Consider the following 24,163-nt stretch of genomic DNA (forward strand, 5'->3'; position numbering starts at 1 on the left):
CTGTCTGCTGGCCACACCTGCCACACGCATCTCCTCCTGGGCCTCCTTTATGACTGAAACAGCCTTGATCATCTTCATTACACAATTACGATACAATGACATGTTACCACAATGCCTATTGATTTTTATGTAATTGACAAATCAGGCAGCAAAATCACACCAACATTGTAGAAAGACATTTGACTCTGATGTTTACTCTGTTTCTACCCCCTGCTGCTACCCCCCCATTCATTCTACAGGAATAATGGACAGTGATCTTTAAAAACATTTATCATTTCATGTTACTTTCTTTCTTTACACAATGTTCAGATCAGTAGTTGTTATTATTATTATTACACTTGGATTAAAATCTTAGTTTTTAACGTGGTCTATAGAGCATACACCATCTATCCCTGACGTGGTTCATAGCCAAGCACCTTTAAAGGGCCTACTCAAGTCTCTCCTGCAATCGCCTGGGAAGTAGAACATGAAGCAAGGATTGAGGGCTAAGGCATTATTAGGGGACAAACCCAGGACTGTGTGAGTGAGGAAGAAAGGGAATGGGGAAGATGGGCAGTGACCCCAGTGAGGTGTTACCACTTCCTTTATGTTGAGCCACCAAGGGACATCTGCTTGGCTACCTGGAAAAGCTTTCTCTGAACAGCCCATTGGAGGGAAAAGGAGAAAGGAGATCTCTTAGTGGGTACCATCCCACGCCTGCCACTCATTGGGAATCCCCTTGCACTTATGGGTTGCATCTCCTAGTGCCTGTAGCATCTGCTGCAGAAGCCAGGTCCTGCTCCAGTGGTGGCAGGAGGAGCCTGGCCACCAGGCCACCAACTGGACAGCATCGGTTGGAAGAACCTTATGGTCCTGCCAAGGAATCGACCAGCCATGGTGGCAGCTGAGACAGAGCAAATGGCTGAGGGTCCAGGACAGCAGATGGCCAAGGGAGTCTGAGGAGGCACTTAAGACATGTCCAATTCACAGAACTTCTCTGTGTTGTCAACGCACTATCACTCTGCCAACTGTCCGAACACTTACCTGCTGGCATGTCCTAGGCACCTCAGTTTGTCTTTATCTGAAATCAAAATGAATTCTCAGTTCCCCACCCATCCTTTTCCCATGACTTCCTTCTTGAAGTTTTCGTTCTGATTTACTTCTCTGGCTAGAGATCAAGGTTTTCTGTTTTTAAAGTAGGAATCATAGATGTTGTATCCCTACATTTTCCACGTGCCTTTATTTTGAAGGACGATTAGCCTAGACTAGAACTCTTGAATCACAGTTAATTTTCCATATATGTATGTAAGAAACAATTATACACACACACACACACACACACACACACACACACACACACACATATATATATATATAATTGTTTTACTTGAAGTCTGGTATTAAGTGTTCCACTTTATCCCACTTTCTTTCTCAAAGCGTCTCTATCATTCGTTTGGCTGAATCTAGCCAGTAATTAGTCTTGTTTTGTGTTTGTGAAAAAGACCCCAGGTATAATATTGCCTGAGATTTTCATTTTGGGAATAACTGCCTGTTCTCTTGATTCTTTATTGAATATAATATTGTTGATTTACATTTTCTTTTTCTTAGAATATTTTAGACCATGCTTCACAGAGTTATGCCGCTACAGAGTACTCTGAGACCACCTACCTTTTTTTTTCATTTGTAGGTATTTTTTCTCCTGAATGCCTAAATAATTCTCTCTTTATCCTTGGAATTCAAAAACTTAACCTGGCTACACTTAATGCTCATTTATTCTGAATCAATATTGTTCAAACGTGGTGTGCTTTCAAATTTGCCGATTCATTTCTTCCTTTATTTTAAAGATATCATCCTGGTACCTTTGCCTGTCGCTGCCCAGACCACCAAATTTCATTAGAGATAATTTATGACCACATTTTTTTTAGCCTAATACATATTTAATCATTCCGAATTAGCTTGCTGCATCTTAAAGCATTTTCTTTCAAATCAAGTCACAGCTCTTTTTTCCTACCAGTTAGAAAATCATACCAGCAACTACTGAAATACAGAGTAAACATGTCGCATAAGCTCATGTTGGATAACAGATTTTGCATCTGTATCACAAACAACCGGGAGCCAATCACAATGATTGTCAGTGCCTAACCAGAGAGAGCAGCAAGGTGCATCCCTTACAGAGAGATTCTAGGTCAAGAAAACCATTATTTCATCTACAATAGCTTTACTTGAATATGGTCCAGAAATGCACAGTTTTACGTTCCCTGAGAGCCTCTCAGAAATACCAACTCTGCACTGAACCAGAATCTCATGGGGTGGGGCTTAGGGACCTGTATTTCCACATGTCTTCCAGGTGAGTTTTAGCCACGCTTCATTTGAACACACAACAGTCTAAAATAGTACTCTAGAAATAATAAGGGTTCAAATTAAGGGAATAGATAGTTATGGAAAAATAAATGATGAGCAGAGGTAGCAGAGGGTTCATATCTACAGCACATGGTGCCTGAATAAGAGCAAGACAAAAAATATGGGAGAAGCATCAGAGCTGGGCAATGAAGATGTTCATTCAATTATAGACACACTGGAATTGAAACCTGCAAAAGAAGCGCTCTCCTCCTAAATGTATTAATCAGTGTCATCAGAGATAAACGAGAAGTACCAGAGCTTGGCTGAGGCATAAAATTCCTGTAGTTAGTTGGAATTATCCAGCCAGTCTAAATAAAGTTAAATACCATCTGTGGTATTTCCAGCCACCAGTAGACTCTTAGTGTGTCGCCCTGAATAACTGTGGTTTGGAGCAGGCCTCTCTTCAGGGCATCACGTATCCACGGTTGTTTCCCTGTTGCAAACTTTTCCTCCCCATGAGCGTAACCACCACCCTGACCAGTGAGCCATGGGAAGTCCAGAAGAGTTCTCTGCATGGCATCTTCCCCCATATCCCAACCTGTGACTTGGGTCAGCCACATCTTCATGTATGACATGATTCAATTTGTAAATAGGCAGTAGCATAAACAAAAGCAAAAAATCAGGTGTGTGGAACAAAAACGTGAATCTCTGTAAGACATATTTGTGGAATGGCACGTGGTATATTGCTATCGGAATCAGAAGTGCAAACCTAGAGGCAGGATCAGGCAGCCTGAGTGAGTTCCCTCGCTATACTGTGGGAAAGTCTTGAGCTAGGGGATAGGTAGAGAGAGATCAATCAAAACAGACTTGGGCAAGCATGTTTCTTGAAGGCTGTCCTGTTTAAAAAGCCATGGATGTTGAGTGTAATTTCATCTCAGACCAATAATTTATCTAAGTTGGTATACTTTGATTTGATTTAGATTCTGCTCAAACATCATTTGTGTCCCCTCAAAACTCATGTTGAAGTTCTAATCTTCAAAGCAATGGTATTTGGAGGTGGGATCTTAGTGAAGTAATTAGGTCATGAGGGTGGAGCCCTCATAAATGGGATTCATGCCCTTTGAAGGAGAGACAGGAGAGAGATCATCTCTGTCTCTACCGTGTGAGGATACAGCAAGAAGATGACCATCTATAAACCAGGAAGTCAGTTCTTACCAGGAAACAAATTGAATGGCATCTTGATCTTGGACTTTCAGCCTTCAGAACTGAGAAATGGATTTCTGTTGTGTAAGCCACCCAGTCCGTGGTATTTTGTTACGGCAGCCTGAGCTGAGCTACTCGTCAAAACTAAAGTAGAAGGAGAGTGCCACTGGAATCACAGTGGAAGCAAACATCACCTCCATATAGGCCTTGGCTGTGGAGCAGGTCAGAATTCTCAGGTCAAGGCTCAGGCTGCCCTGCACTGATACACCCAGGCCTGCCCAGGACCAGCCCCGTCTCCGCTTCCTCACCCCCTTCACGTATTGACGAGGAACTCAATGGCCTCCTAGAATCCCACGCTCTACTCTCTGTAGCATCAACCAGAACATTTATGAAGAAACAGTAGAAAACCTTCTGGAAAAGTCCATTCATTCATTCCACAACCTACCCAGTGCCAGGCATCCTGTGAGGCATTAAGGATAAAACTGGCAGAAGACACACGGTTCCTTCCTACTCTCCAGTGAGCAACCGACACTGCCATGGGATGGTCATTCTATATCGTCTCTTAAAACAAACAACACACTTGACCTCCCATCTGCTCAGGCTGCCACATCAATCCTCCACCAGCCTTCATGAAAAGCTTCTGGAAGCCTCATTCATAGTAGCTCTTTCCATTAAACTTCTTCCATTGTCCCGCTTTGTCCTCCCTGGTCCTCCCTCAGACTGATCTTCAGAGGCACCAGTGGCCCCTTTTGAGATCTGATGGTCACATCTCTGCCCTGACTTTACCTGGACGGACCCCATGAGGGCACCTTCCACAGCTGACCACTCCTGCAGCTCTTACCTTCCCCGTTCCCTCCTTAGGCAAGGCCAGTGCTTCCTTCTCACCTTCTCCCTCAGCTCTCAGCTTAAATGTTAACTCCTGGGAGAAGCCAACCTTCATGGGCCTCGGCCAAGTACAGGCTCTTCCCTGGCTCTGGCCACCACATCATTCTATTCACACCCACTTTACAAGCTGGTCATCACCTCGCCAGTGCTTTCCATAGCGGCTGGCGTATTATGTGCTGTCTCCGTTAGGATGGGAATGTCTAGGATAATATTCTTATTTCACCAAGCAATGTCTTCCAACAAATCCTATTGTCTTAAATAATCCAAATTAAACGTGTCAAGAAAAGACTTATTTTATGAGAAGTTTAAAAACAATAGCTAGGAAATCAGACATTGTCTTTCCAATTAAAATTATGATGCATGTACTTAAAAATGGGAGTGAAACGGAGAATCCCACAAGAAGCACAGAGGATGAGGACGGGAGATAACGGAGCATCATGTTTTGCTGCTTGTGGGGAAAGCACACAGATCCAAAGCTTGACATTGAAATTGCACATTGAGAATTCAAAACAGGAAGTCAGGAGATGGTAGAAAATGCCGCAGAGAGGGGCCAGCTCCTACCTGTGGCCAAGTAGATGGTGTGGACGAGCGCGTCCCTGGCCTGCACCACGTCCACGGCCACGTGGGTGAAGCGGCTGTTGTCCTCCATAAAGGCCGGCACCGCGGTCACCGGCTGCACCACCTCGTGCATCAGAATGAACTTCTGAGCGTCCTGCAGGTTCCGCTCTGTTAGGTTCACGTACAGGCCCTGGTCCACCGTGCCGCACTGCAAGGGAAAGCAGAGCATGACCGGGACCAGCCCCCCAGTTGGAAGCTGGCCTGTCACCCGGATCGCTGCCATGTGCACACCCGCCTGCTTCTCCTTTCCCCCCGCAAGGCCCCATCCGTGGAGCCCCTCCCAATTTAGATCTGAACTTATATTTGGGGCGTCCCCCAACTCCATCATACATGGGTGATCAGAAGTGAAAAAAATACAGTGAAAGTCCTTGCTGACTTTAATTTGAATAGGGAATGTATAAAAACTCCTCTGCATCTGTTGAGTCCCTTGGGAGCTGTCTGTCTAAATGCATATTATTATGTCCATCTGATAAGTCAGGTATCCAGACTGAAGATGCGGCAATCAAATACATCATATAGATTTATTAGTTTTCCTACTGGAGCAGTGGGTCTATAAGCAAGATATGGATTCCACAGAGATAGAATGAGGCCATTTTATTCTGCAAATTATATAATTTTGTTCCAGTATCATTCTCATGGGCTGCAAAAACAATATGCTGGCCTTATTGTTTTGTGCTCATATTCCAAGCTAGAAGAAACAAAGAAATTCTTTAGAATTTAGTAATGAGAAAAATAACATGGTGACTTTGCAAGAAGAGGGGAAAAGGAGATAAAGGGAGAGAGGGAAGGACATGGGGGGTGGAATTTAAGGATGAAAGTGGAAGGAAGGAAGGAAGGAAAGAGATTTTTAGATTGGGGAAATACATGAATATGAATCTGAGATATACAGGACAAAAAATCTGGAATTTGCTGGGAACTGAATTCTGAGCTGTGTTATGAAGAGGCTGGGAGGTGTGATGTAGGTTGGTTTTTGGCAAGGATGAGATCCAAAGAGGGTAGGAAAGATTGCAAAGCTTTCCAGGGGCAGAGCACAGAACCAGAAAATTACCACCAACCTTCTTCATTTCTTTTATAAACTTTAAATCCTGGGACCAATAAAGGCTGACCCTCAGCAGAACTTCACGTAAGTAGGTTTGATGGAAAAGAATTTCCCTGTCCATACACTCTGAGCCTACCATTTATAACACGTCATTTCTAATACTTGGTTTTATAACAGGTGAGTGGTCTAAAGTGTAAGATGGAAATTGCTTTTTTAAAACAGATGGTATTTTTGCAGCACTTGATGAAATGCCCTACATGCCATGAAATGATAGGCTGATTGTACAATTAGAGAATCTTGGGCTGAAATGGATTTCGAGTCTGGTCCAATGCTTAGTTTAATGTCACATCCTTGCAGGGGCAGGCTATGTTCCCAGCAATGGGACCACATGACATGTGGTCGGGTGAAGGGCTCAGCTGGGTTACCCAGGAGCCACGTGGTCTCAGGGGAGGCACTGCTTGCCAGCCTCTCTCTCTGCAACAGAGTGGAATGCTGGCTCTCTCTCATTCTACCTTAATTCCAGCCTGTATTTTTCCCATGGCCTTCAAGCTAATAACTTCTGCTATAGATATGCTAATTATTAGAGAAAATGCTGCTTGAGGCTTGAGTTTTTGGAGGAATAGCCCATTGTTAGGAGGTGTCTCTCCCAAAGAGGTGATGAAATATGTAAAAAATAAAGACTGTTCATCAAAGATTTGCAGGAGCCTCAAGGCCAGACTCAAATCAGCAGGGGTCTACTGGCCTGGAACAAAGAGACTTCAAGAGTTAGAGCTCTTCCTGGGATCCCTGTTGGTCCCAGACGTACGTGACTGTCAATCACCTTTTGCCCCTCCCCTTCTACCTTCCTTGCACATAAAAGAAGCCCAAATTCTCTCTTAAAATGGATTTGAGGAACCTCGAAGGCCCCAATCCTCTTGACTGGGTGCCTTCTCCATCAATAAACCTCTCCTTACTCCAGACTCTGATGTTTTCAGTATTGGCCCTTTGAAGTGTTGGGTACACAAAACTTTTGGACCAGTAACATCACTGCCTATAAAGTGAGGAGAAAAAAAAACACTTATTCTGCTCACTTCCCAGGGCTGTGTGAGACTGACTGAGATAACCAGTGGAGAGCATTTGTAAATTAATTGCAGGGGCTTGTAAATGACAGGGCAGGAGACAGCGTGCCTGGCACAGAGAAGCCATTTGACCTTGGCAAATGGTCAGTGCATTCATCGAGTAGCAGGACAGTAATTCTAGGGTCCTTTGAGCCATGGTGGCCAGGGGGAAATGAATGAATAAATAAAGGAAGGAAGGAACCAACAGGTGAATACTCTAGCAGTTGGTGTTGGGGCAGGGGGCTGTGTAGGAGATTTGACATAGCTAGTTGATTTAATAGTAATACTTGGAGGACTGGGTCATTGTCTGTTAACCAATATGTTACAAAGTGAGAGAGAGCTCTACAGGACTTGGTCTGAAGTCTACACACGTGGATTCTAGTTCTGAGAATGACTGGGCGTTTGGCTGTTTTCCTGGAATCGATGGCAGTACATAGGTACAGGTAGCAAGCAGCTATCTGCCTGCTGGGTGAGGTGTTGCACACAAGTTTTGTTTTGTACACACAGTTGTTTTCTTTGATTGGCATAAAAATCTGGAGACATAAAGCTGAGAACCTCTCACTGTTCTTGAGGAATCTGGAGAGCTGGAAGACCGGGAGGCCTCAGTGAGCTGGAGCTGCATAGCAAGACCACTGACGACACGATTTTACTCCTGGATCCTTTGTCTTATTTAAGTCATAAACCTGTGATACTGTGATTTATAATAAGAAAAAACACCTTTGGTCTTCTTCCCAGTTTCTGGCACAGAGCTTCTGAAAATCTTGGAATTTCCTAAGTGATGACAGGGAAAAAGGTGTCTTTTGTTGCGTTAATGAGGTGACTTTTGCAAAGCACCTAAAGATGGGGGCTGGTTGCCAGAGGAACCAAACATGTGATTAGAGGGTTGGAACTTTTAATCCCACTGCCCTCTGAGGAGGGGACAGGGGCTGGAGTTTTATTTTCATCACCAATGGCCAATGATTTAATCAATCAAACCTAGGGAATGAAACCTCCATAAAACCCCAAACTGATGAGGTTCAGGGAGTTTCAGAAAGCTCCTGGGTTGGAAAACACGTGGAAGTGCTGGGAGAGTGACGTGCTTGGAGAGCGCATACAAGCTCTTTCCCCTCACCTTGTCCAATATGTCTCTTTCATCAAGCTGTTCCTGAGTTATGTCCTTAGATGATAAATTGGTAATCTAATAAGTAAAATGTTTCTTTGAGTTCCGTGAGCCGCTGGAGGAAATTAATAGAACTCAAGGAGGGGATGGTTGGAACCTCTGATCTATAACGTCTACAGTAGATTGGTCACAAGCAAGATTGAAAACCTGGGCTTGAGATTGTCATCCAGAGAAGGGGAGAGGGAGGCTTTAACCTGTGGGATCTAATTCTATCTGCAGGTAGGTGGTGTCAGAATGGAGCTGAATTGTAGGGCACCCAGATGGTGTTGGAATATTGCTTGGAGGGATGGGAAAAACTCCCACACCCTGGAATTGGCCCAAATCATGAGCCAAAAACTGGTTTGGAACTACACTCTACAAAGTCTTAGCCTCTTTTTCTAGCCTATAATAAATATGTCACCCAAGGATTCTTTTTCAAATATTTTGAAAGCTATTTGAATTTACAGTATATATTTATTAGATCCTAAGTAACCCACCTAGCTCTCTAATGAGCTGCAAATTCTGGAGTTGCGCCTTATATACTGGGCTCTCCCCGTGTCTGTGTGACACTCTGGGGACCCTGTACAATAGGAAAACAATAAAAGTAGTAAAGATACAGTTATTGTCCTAATGTGGCTTACAACCCACAATGGTTGTCTTGCTAACACCTCTGAACAGAATAAGGAAAACAATTCTACTAATTTTAAATACAATAATACTTGCAGTTTTTGTTATTTTTTTCAAGGGCAACAGATCCATACTCACCCTAGCTCACAGGTGCATCTTAGCTCACAAGTCCACAATCACGTAACCTCACACTAAGGGTGCCGATGTTCAGGGTACCCTTCCTCCCGTCTTGCTGCAAACATGCATTATGTATCACAGTGTCCTGATGACACTGTTAAGTCCCTTTATATGATCCTCCAGAAAAGTCCTCCTCATCTGCTTGACCACTGTTAAGGGTCTCTTGTCCATTTTGGCTCCATTATTTTTGATGGATGCTAATCAAAACTAAAAAATAATTGCATAGTCTGTCCTATCCCAGCTATGCTACTGGGTCTGGATGGTATTTTCTGTTAGTTCTAATGATTTTCTTAGTGAGGCCGAGGGTTCAGATGACTGTGTCGGCTGCAGCCTCTAGCAGGGTCAGATCCTACAACACCATCTACAGTGCTTTCCAGATGGCAACGGATACACAGGAGTTGTTTCGTTATCGTTTTCAGTTGAGACGTCCATATTAAATCTTGAAAGATTCTGTACTGTCCTCCTGACGAATTCTTCTTCCTGAGCCTCAATCGTGTCTCTGCTCCTTTCATTAATTAGCTACTTCTAGCATATGAGTGCTGCCTAAAATCCCAAATGTCAGTACACAAACAAGACTAAAACAATCTAACCACTTCTCAGTGTTGGTTACTGCAAACATAGACCTTTTCTACACGACGAGCGGAGGGATCCTCCGTTCAGACTAAGAGTGGCATTCCCACTCTACGCCAGCCTAGATGGTCCCATGAATGTCAGGAAGGATGCTCTATGCTAGCATGGTTATCAAATTGGGTAAGCCAGAAGAAAACACTCGCTACATATTTGTGCTAGGAGTTGTACAAAGAATCACCAGTCTCTAACTCCAGTTCCCCTCAAACCTTGCATTCTGCCCAAGGAAGGCAGGCAAGCTCAGCTATGCGAGTTTCTACACGCTTCATTTATTATACTGCACAGACCTACTCCCACCTCATCAATGTGAGTAAGCCCTTCAGTGTGACACTGGCATTACAAAACCAGATGCCCATGGCCTTCGGAGATGAGGGGATTTGCTGTGTGCTACAAATATATCCAGACCGAGGAGCAAGAAGTTACGCATGGCCTGGAGGTGGAAAGGTATCACAGAGCTTTTTAAGTCACTGTTCATTGTGAAGAATTTTGTCGTAGGAGCATCAGGACGTTAAAAGTACACTATAAATTTAAGGAGCATCTTTGTTATATATTTTTTTAAACTTCAGGATTTTACACTGGACTTTCTTAAAAGGGAATGGTATATTTCACCTTCAGGATTTTGTGAAGCACCTTTTTACATGGTCATGTTTCACCCCATCATCTGGGAACAAAGGTGGGATTTAGGTTCAGAGACTCGGTGGAGGGATCGAGTCACTGCTCAGTTAATAAATATGTAAACCATAAGCCCTACATGTCATCAGGAAAAGTGACTACCGCATGTGTGGTTCCCACCAAACTGTGAGTTCACCTGACTCAGAACAGGGTTTCCTCTCTCTAGTACTGGACTTACTTATGAGCACGTCTGGGATCATAAACATAAATCTGATCACTCAGTTTCCTGATTTATCAAGTGTGGCTAAGGATGCCCACGTCACAGACTTGCTGAGAGGAGGAAACACAATGAAGTACATGAAGCATTTACAATGTGTGACACCCAGACTGCACCCAGTGAATGGTCCCTCAGAGAACTCCGTCATGTCCATTAAACAGTACACAATGCACATTCATTGACATTATCAAAATTTAGTCCTAAAATAGTGCTGTGCATGTGTATCCCTCCTTCCTCACGGTACGGATGAAAACATGAGACGGAAGTTGCTGAATAACGTGCCCTATATAAAGCAGTAAATGGTAACAGAGGATGTGTGAGCCATCCGTCTTAACCCCAAGCCTATGCTCTTTAAAAAGTACAAACAACTCTTTCAAAACAATTAGAATTGAAGGGTCTCTGCCAAAGTCCAAGTACAGTGTAAAAGAATTGAACCTTTCCGTACCCACAGTTTTCTCAAATGCCAAAGGTGTTATGGGTTCGGATGACAAACTAACCAGACTTTGGAAGCCTGGATACAGGACCTGGGTCTGGCACTGATTAGTTCAGGTAACTAAGTAAGTAGTCAGGGTCCTTTAGTCAGAAGAGGTTGGGGCTTTGCATCTGCGGACGGGTGTGGGGATCCCCACTTAGCCACTGATCCAGTGTCTTTGGCCAGATTATCTGCCCTAAAGCTGAACGCCCTTGTCTGTGTGGGGGAGAAGTTGCTACGGACCACAGCACTGCTGCCGGCATGTAGCATGAGCCATGAGCCACTGAGCACTGTTTGGAACTGTGTGGTGCTAAACCTTACACCCACGAGGAGAACGGTGACCTCATGAACGTTCTTGTCGGAAGACAGGCCCTCAAGGGAAGTCTGCTGTCATGGACTCAACGCTTTCATCTCCCGCAAAGTCTTATGTTGAAGCCCTAACCCTCGATGTGGCTTTATTTGGAGGTGGAGCCTCTAAGGAAGTCATTAAGGTTAAATGAGGTCATAAGTGTGGGGCGCCAGTCCCACAAGTGCACCAAGGAACGGCCACATAAGTACACAGCATGAAGGCAGTCAGGCAGGGGGCCCTCACCAGACACAGAACCAGGCGGCACCTTGATCATGGACTTCTGGCCTCCAGAACTGGGAGAAAACACATTTCTCTTAAGTCCTCCGGCCTGTGGCACTGTGTTACGGCGGCCAGGCAGATTCATACACCTGCTGACCGACCAAACACGAGGAAGTCGCTGGATCTCACTGTGTCTCACCTTGCCCTGCACGTTGGGAGACGGGAGTAAATGCCGTACAGAGCCCTGTGTAGCTCAAACATCTATAACTTTGTGTTTTATGAATGAACGGCCTCCATCTGCTCTCCTTCCCCTACAGCTGCCCATCGCACCCCATTTACACTAATAGGAAATCTCGCTACATTCGCCAATTAGAGCTCGGATTCTGTTTGTGTGTCTCCACTGCTCTGTGCCCTGAGCCCCATTCATCATGGCATCATTCATTAGGGATTAGAGCTTCTGGGGACACGGAGTCCACCATCATTAGTAATAATGGAAGCTTGGATGCCCAAACCTCTGCATTGTACTAGCCTTTCTCAGTCTAGCCTCAGGCGTCACACATGACAAAAGGCCTTTTCTGGTCCAGGCCCCTCAGCTGACAAAAGGCCTGAGTTTATTCACAGGAGCCAAGCTGAGTGTGGGACTGTCCCATGAGGGGTCGCGGGACCTCACAGCTGCCGGTGCAGGTGCCAGGTCCCGAGGTGGGAGGGGTCCCAGCCTGACTCATGAGGTTTCCACATCGTTCGGGGGGATGACTGACGGAGTTCCCCTTTGCCCCCTGAAATTACCTGGAAGTTGGGGTTGGGGTTGGGATACGGCAGCCAGGCGGAGCGGGAGTTCTCCTGGTACTTGAAGGGGCCGTTGAAAGCCTGCGAGATGGCACTCACGTTGAAGACGCACACAGCAGAGGCCGCGATGCTGTTCCTGGGCAGCCAAGGAAGAGAAAGCGGGAGGGTCAGAGGCCCGGCAGCGACCGCCGCCCTCCCCACAGCCCTGCGCACCACCCAGAGCCTGCACCTTCTGCAGAAACTCAAGGTCACAGGCTCCTGAACACGCCAGGGATGAAGTGGGAGCACAGAATGGTTTCTTAGGGGAGGAACAAATGCTTCAGTTCAGAAACAAGGATGTTTAGCGGCTATGACACTTGTAACCCTCCCAGAGGGGATTAATTCACTCAGCCACAGCCGGAGTGACAAAGGATTTGGAAGAGCTGTATGTTACACGTTTAAATTCTGGAGGAAAAAGACTTTCTCATCCAGGTGCTGGAGCTTCTCACCGCTCAGCCTGGCACAGCTCCCTTCCCGCCTGCTTACCGGGCTCCTTCAGGGGGCAGTGGGGCAGGCTGGTGCTTAATTTTTAATCCCCAGATATGTGTGCTTATCTGTAAACCTTTAAAAAAAAATCAAGTAAAAGCATTTTGCAAAAAGTGCCTGTCAGAAAAATCTGAGATGGCCCTGACAGGAAATCTTGACACCATAGTTTGGAACTCAAGCTCCAAGTGAGGCGCCCTCAGAAGTTTGGTGCCTTTTACTAAGTGTGCAAAGGGCAAAATGCTTCTTTTGGTTAAATAAATCTGCTTTCTGAGCGCAGCTCTGGTTTTAAATTTTCATGTTATTGCTCTTAGTCAATATAAGTCCGTTCATCCACTGTTTTCCCTGAATCACAGGAACTCTAAAACAGCAATATCTGCAGTACACTCAGTTTATCTGACGAACACTGATTGGGTGCTACACATCCTTCTACAGGCTCTACAAATTCCAATTCATTCAATCTCCCTAAGGTAAGGGACCGTCACTAATAAGGAAAATGGGGCCCAGAGAGGTCAAGACACCTGCCGAAAGTCACCCAGCTACTAACTGGGGGAGTTGAACTTGAACCCCAGGCAGTCCCGCTCCAAAGACCAGGATTTTGAATCTTTTCTTAGAGCTCTGTGTGGACGGTATTAAAACCACATCCATGGGAAGGTAGGAGGCTTGAGGGCAGGGACCTGTGTTTCTCTCGAAGTTCCAGCACAGAGGAGAAAATGGCAGGAAGTATGCCTACCTCCACTGCTGGTGAATTCTTACATTACCCTCAGAAAAGAAGAATGTGAGAAGTCAAAAAGCACAAGGAAGAATTAGCTTCTGAACATGTGACTAGACTTTAGGAAGAAGAAGAAAACTACTATGCAGAGCAAAAAGGCCAGACACACAGGAGGGATTCTACCGAGGCCACCTTGGGCCTGGCGGTGACAGTTGTGTGTGTGTGTGTGGGAGGGGGGATTAGTAATAATAATGCCCCAAACCCTCTGCTAAGCGCTTGGCAGGGGTCCTCTTACTTCTCACAGGGAACCTATAGACTGAGACCAGCCAGATTTTACAGACAAAAACCAGAGGCAAAGGGAAGTCACTTAGTCCAAGTCACAGCCTGAGGGGAAGTAAAGCAGGGGCTTTGCAGAGGTCTCCGTGTTCACGCCCATGACCCTGTTGCTGGGCGCCTTCCCCTTCCTGCTGCACCCCACTTCTCAGTTCACTGCATTCACTCCCTGGGAACCAGGTGGGGCCAGTGTCTGCTCTCAGCCTGGAGTCCCGGGATGCCCAGAGGCAGCCAGTGCTAGCATCTCTGACAGGTGTTGGGGAACACTTACTCCTAACTTCTGGTGAGTAGAGTGCCAATGACACACACACACACACACACACACACACACACACACACACAACCTTCTGCCCTCCCTCTGCCCTTTCACTTGTTGTGATCTGAGAGGTGTGTGGAGAAAGGGCACAGGTGACTCCATGGTGGTCCTTCCTCGCCCTCCTCCTGGGATGGCCCTGCCTGCCAGAGTTATATACCCTCCTCCTCCTCCCCATCCCAGCAGGCAGGTGAGGCCAGCCCAGGCCTAGACTATCATGACCTTCTGGCTGAGTCTCCTTGAAGCTGGGGTTGGTGCTCAGAAACCTACTGGGTCAACAGACCTACTATCGCCACCAAGCCTCTATCAGTGATTGCAGTCATACTGGGGCCTTCATTCAATGCTGCATTTTACCTCTGAACTTGTTCAGAGCCCCGGCAGGTAAAAGTGGAAGTAGGACCCCTTGGTGAGCCCAATACAGGGGAACTTAAAGTTTGCTTCCTTAGTCTACTGGAGTCACAGGGAGAAAAACAGAGACATTCTCCTAGGTCTTCATACCCTGAGGAGGGAAGAGAAATCAAAACCTTCACCCTTCCCCATCCCCACCCCCACCATTTACTATCTGTGAGCCACCGTTTTTACATATCCCATAAAACAAAGGCTAAGCCTTCAGAGACTCTTTGCAGTAGAATCCCAGGTCCTGCAGCCCCACTCATGGCCACAGTGTTGAGAAAACTACACAGCCCCAGGGACAGGCAGCATTAGAACAGTAACTTTACCGCCATTTCCCAGTGCTGACAGACCTGGACAAATACACAGAGACAACCCAAAATTCTGAGCAAAAGCACCAGAAAGCTAGCCGTAGCATTTTATGGGCATCTCATTCAGAGATAGGAAATAACTGGCTACCTCTGATCGTCATTTCCGTTCAGTTTAGAACAAGGCTTGTCAAGAAGATGGTCATCTGTTGACAGGCTAAGATCAAGGTTGAGACAGGAGAGGGTGAGAGGTGGAACATACTGTGGGATCAGAGATGGATATATTTCCATCTGTCATTTCCCAGATCCAGGGAGAAGAAGGATTCGAGAGAGAAAGGGAAGAAGATTCAGTGACGCTGCCTCTGCTAGTACAGATGCTACGTGTTGGATGACTTCCCACAGGTGGGTGTCTACATCACAAAACAAATAGTCTGGAATTGTCTGCAACTTATTTTTGTGAGTATCTAAGTTGACCATTCACCATCTTGGCATGGTCCAGATACAGTAGTTACATAACTTTTTAAATTGTTCATTTTTGCCCAGACCGGGGGAATAAACAGCTAAGTAAGCCAAGCTCCCATTGGGTGTAAATTTGATGCCAACTGATCTATGGAACATTCATCTTGTGCAGCCTACACTATTTCTTAAACAAGGTTTTGGAAAGAAAATCAAATCCCGAAACTTTACATTGATTTTTTGGAAAGAAACTTATCAAGTACAGAAAATAACTTCTGGGGTTGAAAACCAGATTTATAATAAAGGTGGCCATGGTGGGGTGGGGGCAGGTGGGAAGCCATCCATTTTAGTCTTATTTTTCTAACTCGATGTCAGTAAGAAGACTCTTCATAGAGTAAACGTTATTATCAAGCGAACGTTAACACATGAACTCAGAAGTGCAAAGACCAGGAGGAAATTGTCAACAGGGAATTACGATGCAGATAAAGAGACTCTAGTCTAGAAACGCAACCCGCGGGCAGGCTTCTGATTATGAAGAGATGAGAACGTACGTCAAAAAGATGAGAAGCAGGGTGACTGGGTCTCCAAACTCACCCAGGACTGAGAAGTTTCCCTAAATGCAGGGCTGTCCCCAAGGCTAAAACTGGGACAATCCCAGACAAACCAGGACGGTGGGTCATCCTACTTCATTTGTCAGCATCTCCAACCTACCCTGATTCAGACCCTTTACTGGGGATACAAATATTGGGCTTTTGTCCAAATTGTTAGGTCCCCAGATTAGAGATTTCAAAGGTGATTCAAATCAGAACCCACCCTGCAGAATTACCATTACCACTGATAATGTTGAGGAAAGTGGAGCTCAGAGTCTCAGAGTCTCAATGCAATTTGTGACTCCTGGGGCTGGGGTGTGATCTTGTTGAGTCTTAGCACACAGCCACTAGCTAAGAATGGACAGTGAGTGGAGTCATCTACACTCCCCCAGATTCGCATGAGTGAAAGATCAGAAAACTTCATATGCTTTACGTAGTCCAATACTGTCAGTTCTGAAGCTAGGAGTATCTCCCCTCAAGAGAAAAAAAATATGCTATTATTTTTTCAGAAGTATTTTAAAAGCATAACCATCATTTTAGAAATGCCTGCTAACTTAGCCATCCTGCAGCACAATGGCTTACAATGCAGCTGTGGGAAAGTGAGAATGTGTGTTTCATTTATGAGCAGGCGTTCAGGCAAGAGTTACATTATCTCAAAGATCAGACTTTCCAACACTGCTTTCATTACATGCAAATGTATAACATGCGTGTAGAAAAAAATGCATCTAATATGTCCCAGCATTTCAGAACACCCTGGCCAATCAGGAAGGAAAAATTTATGGTAGGATAATTTGATGATTAAAATATTTTGATTAGTTTTATTTTCCTAATACCAGCCTCAGAAATCATAGATCTTTGCATAACATTTAATCATACTCAAAAAAAAAGAAAGAAAAGAAAAAGAAAAAGAAAGAAAACAAAAAGAAAACAAAAAGAAAAAAAAAGGCTGCTGGCCCAGTAAAATAAGAAAGATTTCTTTTAAAGCAACTTTTAAACCACAAAGGTCCAAAACTAGTAGACTCATTGAGAATGAGTAGAAGAGCAGGGAAAGCAACTATTTCTAGTTACATACACATTGGTGGTGAAGATGCCGTAGATCAAATCCAGCTCGGGCAGGAAGAACGTGCCCTGAAGTTCATTATAGTAAAAGGGGACCTCGCCAGGGCGGGAGCAGTTCAGACGGGCTTTCATGAACGTGGTCCAGGTGTCCTCCAGCAGGAAACGCCCTCCAATGTCATTTTTGCAGACCCGGGCAGCTCTGGAGAAGACGGTTTTCCCACAGTCATGCTCTACGGCATTTTCTCGGAAAAAGAAGTAGGTGAAATTCCCAATGTCATAAGATGACACGAAGTTTGGTTCTGGAAACAACAGGAAAAAAGAAGAGTCTCAACATCCGTATGATATTTATGTCTTGCCTGCTCAGTATCTCTTCCAAGGAGACTTGGTTTTGTGCAGACATCTTATAGGGTGAATGGAAGGCCCTATGAGCATGGAATGATTTGTGCTACTGGGTGGAACTCGGCACACAAGCTCCAAATGGCAGGAAATCGCCAGCATAATTCCACAGGTGAGCATCTTGACATAATGCAACATCAAGTTAACAGGACATCAACACCATCAAAAATGGGCAGCTAATATTCACAGCATAAAAATTCTAAGGCAATATCTATTACTTTATTCATATAGTCCTACGTCACCGAGAGAGAGAGAGAGAGAGAGAGAGAGAGAGAGAGAGAGAGAGAGAGAGAATAAGATTAAAAGGATAAAATGTGGTTCAGAACATAGGAGTCTAGTATATCATTTGTGTATGAGAGAACAAAATTCTTTGATTTTACGTACATACTATGTATGACTTACATAATTTATGTGCTTTTATTAAGGACTTTAAAATGTTTTCCGTTTGTGAAACTGAAACAAAATTGAAACTGTGATCAGTGTCCTGAATTAGCTTTAGCAATTTCCGTTACTATGGTGACCACATCACTGAGGATTAACCCTTATTGTCTTTTTTCTGGGTTGCTGGGGAATCCACGTAGAGAAAGGAAGTAATATATTGAGATTGAGTTACTGACCTGCAGGGTTTTGGTCTCAAAATTAGCTTAAAAATACAGACTTAGAAATGACAAAAGTATGGTAAAACCTTTACTTAGTCGCCAAACTCATGAGGAATTTAGGAATTATATAGACTGGCGGCTGAATTTTATATACATCATTGGAAGGGTTATCTTTGTAACTTCCTGTTTGAGCTCATCAATACTAGAGTCGATGCCCTTTCAGATGCCCTCATGTTGCCCTAATGTTTATTTTTCAAAACTCTACTGAACAGGTTTGATTCTTACTCTTTTCTCTATTGCTACAAGTGTTTCATTCTATCGCAAGTACCTGAATTTTATGGTGCAATTAGGATAATGTGGCAATAGCTTTTGGTGTTCAAAATTAATGGAAACACACACACAACAAGTATATGCACAAAGACACATTTCAGGGACAATTAGTTTTGGAGGCAATTCAACTGACCTTGTACTTTGCCAGGTCCAATCAGATTGCACCAATAGACATGTTATTGGCAGGACAACTAAAAATATGTTTGGCTACAAGATGACCCACTAATGTCGAGTGAGACACACAACAGACCGACTAAGATCTGAAATGTAGACATTGATGCAGAGGCTAAAACGAAGGTGGCTTTGAGTATTCTACTATTTGGTCCAGACAGACTGTTGCTAGGTTTTGATCAACACATATAGTCAATGTCGTTACAAAATGTTTCAGTTTAATTCAACTTCACATTCTAAAAATGTAACAAATATTCTAAATTGTACATGCAATGTGCTTTTCTCTTCAGTCCATTATATTGTTCTTAAGTCATTTAAGAACATTGAGTAATACAAAAAGAATTCAGTAAGAAATGATTTTAATTCAAAAACTGCCAAACATACTATTTAGATCACTTTGCTTTCACCTGAAATGGGCATTTATAAAACCAAACCCTGGATTGCATTAAAACATCTGAGATGAAAAGCAGATATGTTTACTGTTACAGGATGCTTTAATATCCTGGAGAGAGGCTCACGGAACAGTCGGCTACATATCTCTGACTTGTGGTTTTGGGAATATAAGGCAAAATATTGGGGGGACTTTTAAATCTGTGTTCACCATGAGGCTCCAAAAGAGAAATGCTTCCTGTACCATACCCCAAAAGTCTAAATATGGAACAAGTACAAGACTATATTTCCTTTCTGAAGAAAACATTCACCTGTATGTCTAATTCTAAAGAGAAGGCTCAAACATTTCAGACTAAGCCCTGCACCTAAATTCATATAACCAGGCTATAGTTTGATCACTGTACTGAAAACAAACAAAAAACTGTCATCGGCAGCAATACCAACAACAAAATACCTTATATTAAATGGAGAAAACAAAGACAGAAGCACTGCACTGGGTGCCTCTTGCCCTGGACTGGGGTTCCCAGCACACGGGGATGAGGTGTGAGGCAGAGTCCACAAGATTTACCAAACACCCTCCCAACTGCTTACTTCTACTACTAAGTTGGGGACAAACAGCATGAACACACGGTAAATATCTCAGGAATGTAGGAAGTCTTGAGCAGGAAAATGAGAAGCTACAAAGGTAAAAAGACCTGTCATAGTTTCTTCCAGCTCAAGGTTGGGTCTATAATTTAAAAATGCCTGTAGAGTGCCGCTGTACCTGGTTCTGTGCTCATGAAACTCACAGGAACCATAGGGGCAGGTGCTGTGTCCCTCTTCTGTTTCACAGATGCAAACACGAAAGCCCACAGGTTTACTCATCTGTCCAAGTTCACACAACTAGCAATGGGGGCAGGGGATGGGGTTTATACCCCCAACCCAGACAGTCCAGCCTCAGAGCCCATACACTTGCCATCACACGACGCTGTTTATTGGAGGAGAATAAACAATTCTGCTAAGAATAGTCAAGAATAGGATGAGGAATTCTGGACAACGCCTTAGGAGCCAAAGTGGTGAACAGGTTTACTCAGGAGTGAGAGGCAGAAGGTTTTACAACCGACTAGAGGGGAAGACAAATGCCCAGATGAAACTGGACCCTGTAGCTCTTCGAGACATCAGGAACGACACGGAAAGAAGACAAAGCAGGAGGAAGAAGCCAACAACCCAAGAGCTTATGAAACAAGAATATTGCTGGGAAAGGATTGCCTCAGCCCCCGAGATGGTGTTTCAAATGGTGGCTGCCACAGCCCCAGAGCGCCCACGCGTGACTGTTAGGGCCTCTATTTCATGCTCATTGTCCACGTCTCGGAACAATCAAATACAGATGCCGCATGTAAAGGGGACATGGAGTAACGTCAAGCAGATCGGTCCACAGCTTCCTCTTTCCACAGAGAACCTCCAATATCTCTCCAAACCGCCCTAAACCAATTGTTTGACAGGGAGACTAGGAGCAGTTTTCAAAGAAATGCTGAAATACATTTCCCCACTGAGAAAACAAGGGGAGAACATGTGCGCAGTGTGCAGTGTATGTTGTTCTCCAGTTCACCACTGTTCCTTTAGCCAGGATGCTGAACTGCGTTTGGAAGCACATGCTGCTGCCCTGCCGTGGTCCCTCAGGACGCTGATGGACCCCTGACCCTGTGACCTGTGGCACAGCCAGGAAGCTCCGATCCTTAGAAGGCAGAGCCTTTTGAAACCAGCTTCCTGTTCCTTTTCCAAAGACAGCAAAAAAAGCAGAAGTAATTGTCAAACAGACAGCCAAATATCTCTTGCATTTATAGATATAAATCTGGATGGAGGGGATGTTTGATTCTCACCAGGCAGGATAATAAGATGCATATTGTTTCCTTTCCACTATTCAAGTTCTGTCTCTGATTAAAATGCAACTCACCACAAAGCAGTGTCTGTCACTCCTGAGTGAATTGAACAAGTTATAAATCAGGCATTGCCTTCTTGTCTACAATGATGCGAGCGCATGGAAGAGAGATGTGAGGGGTCCTCTCTTCATGATTATTGTTAGAGCTACAAAGGATCAGAGGAAGGTGTGCTGCTAATTTGGAATAAGAACAGGCGTGAGGATATGTCAACTCGTTAAAGTATATGCACGAAGACGCTGCTTTCTCATGCTTGTAACACACACTGAGTTGTGGATGACAGTGTTGTGCACAACACATCATGGGATAAGAAGACTCGTGTTTCGTGACATTAGCACTTCGATGTTACACCTTTTCTGACATCACAGTGATCAAGCAGATGGGAGGGGTCCTGAGAGGAGACCCACAATGTCAGTGAACACCAGTAATGAGAACAGAAGCATCACACGCTGGAGAAGACTGGGACCATGGACAGCCAGATGCTAAACATCCAAACGCCTTCTTCTGGCCTGTGCTCCACCCATCCCAGTGCCCACCGCATCCACCATGTTCAGATGGTACAAGTGCATGACGGACCCAGCCACCGATAGACTCTTGCTGCAGACATACCGGTCTACATCGACGAGAAAGGGCAGTAAAAACAAAAAGGAATTCCAATTTTCCTACTCTACAAAAAACTAACTAGAATCCAAGTCTATCATTAATTATTTTGCAAACAAAGGCCATCTTGTTCGACACGCTTGCCAAAGGCAGGTTGGACAATGCCTGGCATGGGGCACGGGGGCTATGGCTCTGCCCAGCCCAGCCTGAAACCTGGGGGTGGACTGCTGACATCTGGACGGCTCCTTCATCTTGGGCGACGACTCGGGGCATAAAACACCTACTGTGCTGGAAGGATTCAAGAGACAAGTACAGAGTAAAATCTGAATGCACGGTGGCTATAATTATTATTTCATGATTTACTCTTGATTTCTCTTCTAATAGTTTATATTTAACAGAACTTCACACAATAATCATGAATAATCAAACATGCATATATTAAGCTTAACGGTGATCAGCATTTGAGGAACATGAAAACAGCCGTGCTGCGTTTTTAAAACCGCAAGCTATTCCACAAAGAGAAAAAAGAGTCAATGGAAGAAATTTTTAGCTATGACACACGGTTAGCCAGAGATGGTTGGGTCCCTAATCTGTTGGTGTCAGTCAGTCCCAACTCCATTTCCATATATATTCCTCGATTTCAGACTCTCTTTTACTGTACACATTGTTCACCTTGTCACAGCTACATGAAGCTGTGCTGCGAGGCTTCCAAAGTCAATCTATACATCTAGGCATTTATTTATTTTCAAATTTTTTTTTTAATTTTTTTTTTATTGGGGAATATTGGGCAACAGTGTGTTTTCCAGGACCCAGCAGCTCCAAGTCAAGTCATTGTTTTCAATCTAGTTGTGGAGGGTGCAGCTCACTGGTCCATGTGGGAATCGAACCAGCCACCCTGTTGTTCAGAGCTCACGCTCTAACCAACTGAGCCAACCAGCCGCCCCTCATCTAGGTATTTACTATGAGTGGGTAACTAAATTAAATACAATGTGGTTTAAAAGCCATTGATGTAGTAAAGTTCATTGTCTAAGATTTCTAGTGAAAGATGGATAGATAGATGATGACAGATAAACATATCTGTGCGTGTGGCACATAGGTACGTACAGCAAGCACTGAGGCGTATGTATAGATGGCTCAATACCTCCACCTACTGGCTGTATGAACTTCACAAGCTACTTAACAACATGGATTCTGTTTCCTCCTTTTCAGGATGGTGGGTACAGAACCCAATACGCGACATCACTCGAGAATCAAAGGCAACACATGCCAAGTGACTAGCCCTTGATTGGTATTCATCAAAATATAGGTCACTGTTTGTTTAAATTATAAAATAACATGCATAAATAATAAATATATAAATTAATAGAACCACACCGGTAAACACATCAAGGTTGGTGTTCACTGAACAAGTTGAGTCATTAGCTTTCATTCTGTATATCGAATTAGGGTCTGTGTTCCTTTCCGCAGATCTGGAACCACACCAGCTGCAGGGGTCCCACTCCAGAGGGACTTCAGTGGCAGCCAGAGGGCGCCTCCATCATCAGGGACTTCCTGACCACTCACTGCGGGGACTGCCAGGGCACTGAGTATTCCAGAATGGAATGACTCCTACAATCCATGCCCCCAAGGACAGTACGAGGAGAGAAACAAGACACAGACTGCCAGGAATCACACTGATGGTGACAAGGAGGGCCAAGGGCAGGGAGATGAACTTGAGAACCAGAAAGGAGGGAGAGGAAAGGGCAGAGAGGAGGTGGGGAATGGGCCACTAGAAGAGAGCACAGCTGGACAGAGGGCCCTAAGGGTGGCTGGGAATGGAATGACGCTTGTGTTGGCACAGAAGGGATCGCCGGGGCAGGAAGTAGAAGGCCAGGCGAGTCACCCACAGAGAGGTGGCAGATTCCCACTGCCATAGGAGACACTGAAGAGTTTTAGAGAAAAGCTTATGATCCAAATTCCTGTGCGTGTGGGTCAGGTAAAAGGGGGAGGGGCGGCCTATGTCAGGGACCACTAATGGTGACACGGCAAAGTGAGCCTTGGATCCCGGGTCCTTCTCTCACCGAGCACCTGGCAGAAAGAAAGCTGTTGCCGAAACACGCGTAGTGGGACTAGGAACAGGGTTCCAGCAAACTCGATTCCTTCCTTCTTCAAGCCCTACTGAAATGCGTTCTTCACATGCACTTGCTGATTCGAGTAGGAGCGACTCGTACCAGAGACCTGCGCTCTTTCCCTAACCGAGAATTGCCACCTCTGCATGAGCACGTATCTTGGAGCCCAACACACTCACCTAGAATTCTCCCTCTTTCTGTCTACAGGAGCTTCATTCATCGGCTACACGTCTAAATGCTCTAGCTCAAAGCCACAAGAGATAGCCTTGTCCATTCTGCTCTCTCTTTCCAGTCCAAGCACAAAGCCTCAGGCAGCCTTTCCATTCTCCTGGAAGATTCTACCAAATCACACGCTTCACCTTGTGTCACCTGCCGAACTTGTGTGTCCATAAAGGGCTGCATTACATTACCCCACAGGCTCTTCTGCTTTAGGTTTAATAACCCCAGTTCATCCCATCTCCTCTTGCAAGCTTTTATAAGAAAACACTCTCTACCATTTTCAAAATCCCCATATCCCTCTTCTCT

At 44.7% G+C, this 24,163-nt stretch overlaps 1 protein-coding gene across 4 annotated transcripts in view; it reads right to left on the reverse strand.

Moving 5' to 3' along the window:
* Nucleotides 1-24,163, reverse strand: part of SEMA5A (semaphorin 5A) — a 421,628-nt gene that overhangs the window by 102,380 nt on the left and 295,085 nt on the right. For all 4 annotated transcript variants that reach the window (XM_074329094.2, XM_074329093.2, XM_074329090.2 and 1 more), the window contains 3 exons: nucleotides 17,142-17,427; nucleotides 12,446-12,581; nucleotides 4,969-5,173 (listed from right to left, as the gene is read on the reverse strand). In XM_074329094.2, the coding sequence (XP_074185195.1) occupies nucleotides 4,969-5,173; nucleotides 12,446-12,581; nucleotides 17,142-17,427 (627 nt within the window). The remainder of the gene's footprint in view (nucleotides 1-4,968; nucleotides 5,174-12,445; nucleotides 12,582-17,141; nucleotides 17,428-24,163) is intronic.

The sequence above is a fragment of the Rhinolophus sinicus genome, chromosome 3, assembly GCF_057876585.1.
Source record: "Rhinolophus sinicus isolate RSI-liver-muscle chromosome 3, RSI-T2T, whole genome shotgun sequence".
NCBI classification, from domain to species: domain Eukaryota; kingdom Metazoa; phylum Chordata; class Mammalia; order Chiroptera; family Rhinolophidae; genus Rhinolophus; species Rhinolophus sinicus.